Source organism: Rutilus rutilus, assembly GCF_951802725.1.
Source record: "Rutilus rutilus genome assembly, chromosome: 14".
Classification (NCBI taxonomy): domain Eukaryota; kingdom Metazoa; phylum Chordata; class Actinopteri; order Cypriniformes; family Leuciscidae; genus Rutilus; species Rutilus rutilus.
Window position 1 is genome coordinate 29,791,398 of NC_140219.1, and position 9,586 is coordinate 29,800,983.

A 9,586-nucleotide genomic window follows, 5' to 3' on the forward strand; every position below is an offset into this window, starting at 1 on the left:
TTTTTGCTAATTGTTTTTGACAGTAACCATGTTGTTTTTTGTTTTACAGATTATTTTATTTATGTTAATTAATAAACGTTTAACTTATGCAACTGCTCAGATTTCACTGTGTCCTCCTTTCATTTGTCATTGAGCCAGTTGTGCATATTTAATCTGTATTTTAGTCCTCTTCAGTTACTTTTTTAAAATAAAAAAATGTTTTTGGTACTTTTAATTATTCTTTATCCTCTGTATTTTTTCTTTTCAACACTTTGCATGATAAATTGTATAAAATGTGAGCTAAAAATGTAAATAACACTTGTCATAATGTGATACTCTGACATAACCATCCATAAAATCGAGAGCTTAGAATTATAAGGTTCTATCTCCGTTTAGAGTAGTTCTGAGATATTGAGCATCAAAGTTTTTACATCCCAGCTGGCAATGGAGAGATGGAACCTTTTTATTTTATTAATAACTACTAACAAAATATTTTTTTTACAAAAATAACACCACACAGGCATTAATAAACACCTAATGGATCAGATTATGTCAAAAACTCAATTTCGAGTGGAGATAGAACCTTATAATTCTAAGCTCACGAAATGCTATGGTTGTTAAACATGCCAGGTATTCACATTTGTTCTTGCTGCAGAAAGAAAAATTGCATTATGCATCATCATCCTGCACATGCTAAACATATCTTAATATGTTACAATTAAAAAGTAAATGCACACTGTTCTTAGGAGGGCCATTTTATATCCACACAGGTTGGAGTTTTGCATGACATCTCTTAAAACAAAAACAACAACTGTTGCTTATCGTACTGGGACTGGGAGTTACTTAAGTCCTCCTCTGAGATCCCATTGGTGCCTGTAAGTTTGAGAACAAGAGCATCTCCTTTCCCATAGGCAAATGAAGAGTTGGACTGTTTAGTTTTAAAAGGATGAGAAATAAAGAGGTGAAATGTGAACACGAACGCGCTTAGAGGACAGCAAACGAGAGAGGAGAGAATGTTTTGATCCATCGATAACGACTGACGATGGATGCTGCTGACAGACTGACGCTGAAAGACTCTCGTGTCATTTGAGCTCTTGTGTCAGAATGCAGGGAATCAGCACGCGCGCTCACGAGATTTCTGTGGATGCTTCAGGAAAAAGTTGCAAGAAGATGAAGGTGGACAGTATGAAGAATGAGAAATTGCAGTATGTCTTGGAATATGACAGAGATACACCGAGAAGAACTTTCATCGACCCACAGGGTTAGTGGATCATTTGTGAAGGAGGGGGAAACATTTTAGCATTGTTTGACAGTTGTTTTACTTATTTGTATTAGGCTACCATTTGTGTAATCTTGTTTTGATTAATTGTGTAGATCAGCGAAACAACAGGAAGAAAAAAAGCGTGAAGCTAAGAAAACCTGCAGGGACCGAATCTGAAGCTGCGAGAGAAGTTAGGGTAGATCTTCAAGGATCTGACCTGTGGAAGAAATTTCACGAGATCGGCACAGAGATGATCATCACAAAAGTTGGGAGGTAGATGGCAATATATGCATATTATAGTTCTAAAAATCAATGACAAATTAACCAAGCAAATCAGTATATTACAGTGACAGCTATATTACAGCAAAATGAGCTTGTGACCAAATAGAACCAAACCGGTGGTTTCACCCTGGTTTTTAATGTTATGTTTTGGTGTTGTAAAACACAGAGTCACACACCTTAAAAAAAAAGGCAAGTAAAACATACAACTTTGAAATCTTGAGAGTGTGTAGGGCTAAGTGGTAAGATTAGATAGTCTACTTATTATGTTGATGTCAAGTGTGTTTATCTTTAATATTAGTAGTTAGGGCTGGAATAGGCTACACTATACAAGAAAGGTGTATAGTTTTTTTTTAAAGTTTTTTTTTTATCTCTGTAGTTGTCTGTAAAGCATCCTTGAGTCCTGTGAAAGGCGCTATATAAATATAAGTTATTATTATTATTATTATTATTATACAACTTTTAAAATCTGAACAGTTTTTAAATCACTAGGCATTGTAGACTTGCTGACTTTGTGGTAGAGAAAAACTGGGCATCATAACCTACATGGCTGAAGTTCACACACCACACTATTAAGTTACACAATATATCCAAGCAAAGAGGTGTGTGTTTCCGTGTGGGTTTATTGTGTTTAAGATGACTTAAATGACTGGAAGTGTTATTCTCATCTGTTTTGTATATGATGCCCTGTTTTTCTCTGAAACCTAATCAGTTATAAAATCAGCAAGTGTATTAGGCTTAGTTTTTTTTAAATCTGTTCAGATTTTAAGTCATGTAGTGTATTCCAGTCTATGGAGCTCCTAAGGGGACATGATGGTGGAAAAAGAATGTGAGATGGAAGGAAAAATAGTAAGGTAATGCTTTGGCGTTCTCTCGCAAAATGTTTGCATTCCCCCGAGAAACTTTGCGTTCTCTCGCCAAAACTTTTGTGTTCTTTTCGAGTGAACACAAAGTTTATCGGGGGAATGCAAACATTGAGCGAATGCAATGTTTCTCGGTTTAACGCTAAACATTTGCGAGAGAACACAAAAGCATTTCCAAATTATTTTTTATACCATTTAATTTTTCTTCACCATGTTCCTTTAGGGGCTCTGTACTAGTCCTTTGATGGTCAATGACTGAATAAACTCATACTCTGAAGCTAAACAAAAAAAGTGCCCTTCATACACCACGTGATTTTATGTGAAGTCTGTCAACTCCTTACCAAAAAAATCTACAGCCTGTCCAGCTTCTAGAGTCAACTTATCCAGAATGCAAAAAGGGGCAAAAGTTTTGTAGTTTGTGTAGCCTCTGTAGCCTTTATTTTGATCTATATTAACTATATCTTTGCAAACTGTATTAGACTATTCAGTATTTTCATCTGTAACTAGCCAAACAGCTGTAATGATTTTATAGTGTCAGTGTTGACTGTGTATCTGAAATACTCAGGAGAATGTTCCCCTCTGTCCGAGTCAATGTGCACAATCTGGATCCCTTGCAGCAATACTCCATTGCCATGGACATCATGCCTGTGGACTCAAAGAGATACAGGTATACTGTGGTCTGTCCTGCAGTCTGAAATAATTAATTTAAAAAAATAATCATGAAGGTCAAAATAACATAAATGAAAAAGGGTAAAAGATTGATACAGATGATATAGATGAGGTGTATCCTGAATTATTAAATTATCTACACTTGCTTCAAATGATTAAATCATGTATTGATTAGAAGGAATAATACTTAAAATGAATCGAAGATATTGTTGTTATCTTCTATGTTAGGTATGTGTACCACAGCTCTCAGTGGATGGTGGCTGGAAACACAGATCATTCATGCCTCTCCCCTCATCTGTATGTCCACCCGGACTCACCGTGTTCAGGAGAGAACTGGATGAGACAGGGGATTAGCTTTGATCGTGTCAAACTCACCAACAATGAGATGGATGACAAAGGGCATGTGAGTTCCCTTTCTTTCACATGACTAGCCTAATTCTACACTACAACATAAATCAATTGACAATTACGCTTAAATATAAATACAAAATGTGTCCAATGTCATTTGAAATTCAGATAATCCTGAAGTCCATGCATAAGTACAAGCCACGCATACACGTTATTCTGCATAGTCCTCTTGAATGCGTGTCCCAGACTCTACTATCACTGCCAGCGGAGGGTGTGTACACCTTCTCCTTCCCTGAGACTCAGTTTACCACTGTCACTGCCTACCAAAACCAACAGGTAATGTATCTCAACAGTTCTCTGTTTTATCTTTGATTAATATAAATTGAGAGCAGAACGTGAAATGTTTAGCTTCATATGGTTCTGCATTTATGTAGGAAAGTCGAGTCCAGAAGTCTGGGATTACACTGAAATTTGAGTCATTTTTTTTTTCTTTTTTTTCTCAGGTTTCTTTGATGTATAAAAAGTCTAAAAGAACAGAATTTATTATAAATATAACTTTTTATAATATTTCTTAATTTCATAAATGTCTTTACTGTCTTTTTTAATCAATTTAATGTGCCTTTGCTAAAAAGTATTCATTTCTTTATTTTTTCTTTAAAATTTTACGTACCCCAAACTTTTGAATGGTAGTGTATCATGATTTCAAAAAATAAATAAATTAATTAAGCCGTTAAAACTGTTTTCAGAAATTATCTTTTTTATTTTCTTAAAGATCATGTGACTTCTGAAGACTGAAGTAATGGCTGCAGAAAATTCAGCTTTGCCATCACAGGAATAACACTTTAAAATATATTACAAAAGAAACCAGTTAATTTAAATTGTTATAATATTTCACAGCATTACTATTTCTACTGTATTTTTGATGAAATAATTGCAGCCCTGGTGAGATTAAGAGACTACTTTTATGACTACCTTAATGTTTCCAAACTTTTGACCGGTAAATTGCCACCCAGTCACCAAAACGCAAAATAGTTACAAATCGCCATGAGTGTGTTGAATCAACAGATTTCAACTGTCCATATACATAAAGTTATAAAAATCTGACATTAATTTTCTATTAGCAGACCATACTCTACCATTTTTTTATATTGAGCTAATTGTATTTTCTATTCCCTATCCCTAAACCTAACTCTTTCAGAAACTATTGAGCAGTTTTAGATTTTAATTAAAACAGTGTGCATGTTTATTAACCTGTTTTACTTGTGGGGACTGTTGAATGTAGTTTTCGTTGTAGCACCCTTGTGGGTGCATTTAGGTTAAACACATATAGCAAAAACCTAACCCATATAATTTTTTGTAATTTATAGAATGATACCAATAATTAATTGCTACAAACACACAAACACAAGTTCTATGGTTTCCTTTGCATTCTTTTACACTTTGCATTCTACAAATACTAAAAACTCTGGAACCTGTAATGCTATATAAAATCATTCAGATTAAAGCACATTATATTAAAACAAAATTTTCCCAGATGCACCTGTAAATCAGCAGGACAGTAGACCTGAAATTACACAGAAGCATTTGGCAGTTCTAAAAACAAGAAACCACAGGACAGACAACTTTTCATCAAGGTCTTGTCTTAAAAGGATTGTTGTATTATTTATATTTCAGTGACTGATTTCAATTGGGTTTATTTGTTAAGCACTGTAAAATTAATGGTCTATAAATATATATATCTGCGTTTGTTGCCAAAGTGACTGTGTTTTATTTATTTATTTTTTTGGTACCTTTAAAGATAACAAAACTGAAGATTGACAGGAATCCTTTTGCCAAGGGCTTCAGGGAACGAAATGGGTAATGGATGTTATTATTTGTATAAACTATTGATATCATATACAGTGCACAGCATAAATGAGTACACCCCCTTTGAAAATCAAGATTTGTATCCATTTCTCAATGAATATGAGACCAATTTGCTGCATTTTTATAAAACTGTTTTATTAAACATGGATTTTTATTAACATAACAGTTTGGTCACCTAACATCTTTAGCATAAGAAAAAAAATAAAAATACATACATGATTACTCCCTACAACAAAGTCAATTAAATCTAATATTTTGTATGGCCTTCTTGATTTTTTTAGAACAGCACCAATTCTTCTAGACATTGAATGAAAAAGTTGACTATATACAGCTACATCTATCTTTCTCCATTCTTGAAGAATGAATTCTTTCAGATCCTGGATGCTGGAGGGATTCAACTCGTCTTTTCAGAATTTCCAACAAGTGTTCTATTAGGTTCAGGTCTTGTGACATGCTTGGCCACTGAATCACTTTTACCCTGTTCTTCCTCAGAAATGAACCAGTGACCTTAGATGTATGTGTTGGGTCATTATAGTGTTGAAAGAGTGCCCGGTGACCTTGAGTACAGAGTGATGGTAGCATCTTCTCACTCAGTATTTCACAGTACATCTTTCAATTCATGATGCCATCTATGAAATGCAACTCCCCGACTCCTCCAGCACTCATGCAACCCCACACATGAACACTGCCACCACCATGCTTTACTGCTGGTATCATGCATTTTTTTATTGGACTCCTTACCCTTGTAACACCATACAGTTTGGAACCCAACTGTGCTGACCTTTCATGGCGATTTTCTTCAACTTCTCTCATCACAAAACGCTCTTGACAAGGTGTTCCGTTTATGGCCTGGATGTCTCAGGGAGCTTCCCACAAGTCCATCCTTTTTTTAATTTTTGGATCACTTTTGCGACAGTATTCAAACTTATTAGCAATGCTTTACTAATTTTCTTTCTCAAGTCTTGTGACATTTCTTTACCATGTGGTGCCATTTTGTCAGCATTATATGGGAGTGGATTTTCTCTCTTAGAAACTCTTAATGGTCAGTCATCCTGTGGCCACCTGTGTGAGGTTTGATTAGACGCATCTGCTGGTGAATTCCTGTTAATGACAATTTTATTTTATGTTTTCTCCTAACGCATTCATTGGGGCGTACCAATTTTTGTTTAATGATCTTAAATTATTTTGTTAGAATAGTTCCAATTTTGGTATTGACTAATCTAATTTAAAACCAGATTTGAACAAATATATCATTGTATAGAATCCCATAGAAAGTATTAATTTAAAAGCGAGATGGATGTTTTCTGAGAAATCTTGTCGGGTGCACTCGTTTATGCTGTGCACTGGTATATTTGCAAATCTATATATTACCTTGAGGTTATTACATTAGCAGAATCATCTAAAATAAAGACATTATAATAGCGGTATTTTATGATTTTCAGATATCTGAATTCTCACCTTCTCATTCTTCTACAATGCATTTTAGGGGCATGCTGGGTGGGATTCTGGAGTCGTACTCATGGCACAGTCCCTTTAACCTCGATTTAAAATCTTTTGCTATGGAGCTACAAGGTTAGCATTTATAATTCAGAATATTTAATTATTTTATTTCAGTTTAAATGTTTTTTTTTTCTCCCAGTAATGGTGAAAAGTTTTGATAGCTAAAATGTTCATTACCTAAAGTGGTTCAATCAAGAGCCATATACTGTATATATATAGTCTTAGGCACTTCACCTAAATAAAATGGTTTTAAGACAGTTATTTATATATTTTGCTGTAGTGTGTCAGTAGGAAATATCAGTTTACATTTCCAAACATTCCTTTTGCCATTATTTGTAATAATCCAGTGAGATTTTTTTATGCAGAAGGAGTCTGACAACTGCTGGTATGATCTGAAATCACCATCATTGAGTCGGTCTGTGATTACATGAAGAAACAGAAAAAACTGAGACAGACTAAATCCAGAAGAACTGCGGCAACATTTCCAAGATGCTTGAAGAAACTTTCCTGCAAAGCTATAGTACTGTGAAAAGCTTTAGACATTTGGGTAAAAATGCTGTAAAGTGAGCATGCTTTCAAAAATAATGTCAGAAATAGATTTTTTTTTTATCAATTAACTTCTATTAACTAAATCACATCAATATTTAGTGTGACCACCCTTTTTGATTAAAACAACTTTTGTACATAGTTTAGGTAGCTTTGCTGGTAGGTTTCTTCAAGCATCTCTGAGACGTTCTCGCAGTTCATCTGGATTTAGTCTTTCTCAGTTTTTTTTCTATTTCTTCATTTAATCCCAGATGGACTCAATGATGGTAAGATCAGATCTCTCTGTGGATTATTACAATTAAAAGTCTCATTTTATTATTAGATTATTTCAATTAATGGCAAAAGTAATATTTAGAAATGTAAACTGATATTTCACACTGACACACTACAGCTAACAAATTTGTATTTATTTATTTATTTTGTTCACTGCAGGCAGATGTTATGGATCTTCAGCGAGCTTCGACATCACCTCATCAATGACATCCTTCCTGCCCAGCTCCTTTGCTCAAGCAGCCCATCCCATCACATTCACAAGCCCTCAATGCTGCAAGATACTCCCTTCAAACAGTTTTCAAACATACAGGGCCTACTGCAACATTTGCCTGGGCAAACTCAGTAGTTACATTGGGTTGCGACCCATGTTAGACCTCCCCTTCATGACTAATAAAAAGAAAGGAGATATCTTTAGGAGTTACTGGCTCAATGATTCAACAACCACAAGTACTTCTGTGCGATCTATCCCCAACATTTCAGCTGGATGGACCTCCGGACACTATCAAGCTGAAAATGACAATATGGCATCAGCCTTTGTGTCACCATACAGCTACAGTTTCCCCATGAGGCGCCAATTCTCTACTGTTGCTCATCATCTAAAACTGGCTCAAGGTGAGAGCCCTGTTTACCAAATGCCCCTGATTTCCTCAAACTGTTACTGTCCCTGACTTCAAACCTGTCAAAACACATATTCTAGGCCCTATTTACACCTGGTATTAAGATGCGTTTTGGATGATCGGATCATAAGCAGACGAGGGAGACACATGCCCATTTACATCTGGTGTTTTAGTCCGTCTCTTTTGTACACTTTCAACCACATTTCTTCGAGGAGTGGGTCTATGGGTGGGTGAATAAATGAGACAATTGAAAAACATACGGAGAGCAGCAGCTTTTGTTTGTGCTCTGACAGCCGCAAGACCAGCCGAACGTTGTGCGTACATTAAAAATCAGGAATTGTGAGAGACCATTGTGCTTGGTATGGTATTTATCTTCAAACTAAACTTGGGTTTTCAGCCGACAAAGTTTAAATCCCGTCTGGCTTGTGTGCGTCCCATAATGTTTACGTAGTTAGGTCAGTAGGTGGAGAGTAGGCCGTCTTTTGTGGTTGTTCGAACGCAGTCGACCACATGAGTGTTTACAATATGAAAGCAATCCGGTCGAATGCATTTTCGACTACCTCTGGAAGTGGTTAAAAAGTGCTCAAACATTTTAAACCCCGTTACACATGTATTTACCGTCGTCTACGACGTGTGATCCGATCGACTAAAATGCATCTTAATACCAGGTGTAAACCGGGCCCTAGAGAGGGCCAATGCAGCATGATCTCTTGAGCACACGTACATTTATTCGCATTTGTAGACACTAAAATATTAACAGCATTTGAAAAATTTATCATTTTTGTATTAACAACTTTAAAGAGGTACAAATGTTTATGAATCTAGACACTTTTTATCAGGTTTAACTACTACTGTATGTACTTACATAAGACAACATATATGTATCGTACAATGTACTTATTGTGTTGATGTATTGCAAAACACCTGTGGTGCTACTGAGGTGGGATACCCCTTTAAACGAGCAATGTTTTGCTTCATGATTCATGTTCATTGCCGTCTCAAAATTCTGGTCAGTTGATGTTAAAATCAACTGTGGGTGGTATTTTTTTCAAATTTTTTTAATAAAAAATTAATAAAAAAAAAAAATAAATAAATAAACTTAGTTCCTTTTTCTGTTTAGCTCTCTAACACTTGAACTGTCTTTCTATCATTGTTCAGGATGCAGACACACTCTGTCAGTTTAAATCTAGATTAAATTGACATCGTTTTGTAGCCCTCCTTGTCATCAGGTGTGCTGGACTTAAGCACCTTGTTCACTTGTGTCTCTCGACTATAATTAATGTCCAAATCTGTTTCTACTGTGTGAAAAATATTAGAAACGGTGTTATACTCTCAGCAAACAGTGGTTGCAGTAATTTCACAAGGCATGAAATACAACAAAACAG

General features: G+C 35.4%; 1 protein-coding gene across 1 annotated transcript; it reads left to right on the plus strand.

The window, feature by feature from the left end:
* Positions 1 to 1,103: 1,103 nt before the first annotated feature.
* On the plus strand, positions 1,104 to 8,919 carry tbx22 (T-box transcription factor 22). Its single transcript, XM_084429490.1, has 8 exons — positions 1,104 to 1,240; positions 1,354 to 1,513; positions 2,948 to 3,049; positions 3,280 to 3,454; positions 3,568 to 3,735; positions 5,198 to 5,256; positions 6,752 to 6,837; positions 7,744 to 8,919. Exons 1-8 carry the CDS (start codon positions 1,150 to 1,152, stop codon positions 8,250 to 8,252), a joined length of 1,350 nt encoding a protein of 449 aa, XP_084285616.1. The 5' UTR covers positions 1,104 to 1,149; the 3' UTR covers positions 8,253 to 8,919.
* The last annotated feature ends 667 nt before the right edge of the window (positions 8,920 to 9,586 follow it).

What these genes read in the sequence shown, in the direction of transcription:
- tbx22 (XM_084429490.1), top strand. Translation starts at nt 1,150, where the DNA reads ATGAAGGTGGACAGTATGAAGAATGAGAAATTGCAGTATGTCTTGGAA. An exon ending in AACTTTCATCGACCCACAGG is followed by an intron (nt 1,241 to 1,353) that starts GTTAGTGGATCA and finishes TTAATTGTGTAG; the next exon opens with ATCAGCGAAACAACAGGAAG. An exon ending in CTGCCTACCAAAACCAACAG is followed by an intron (nt 3,736 to 5,197) that starts GTAATGTATCTC and finishes GTACCTTTAAAG; the next exon opens with ATAACAAAACTGAAGATTGA.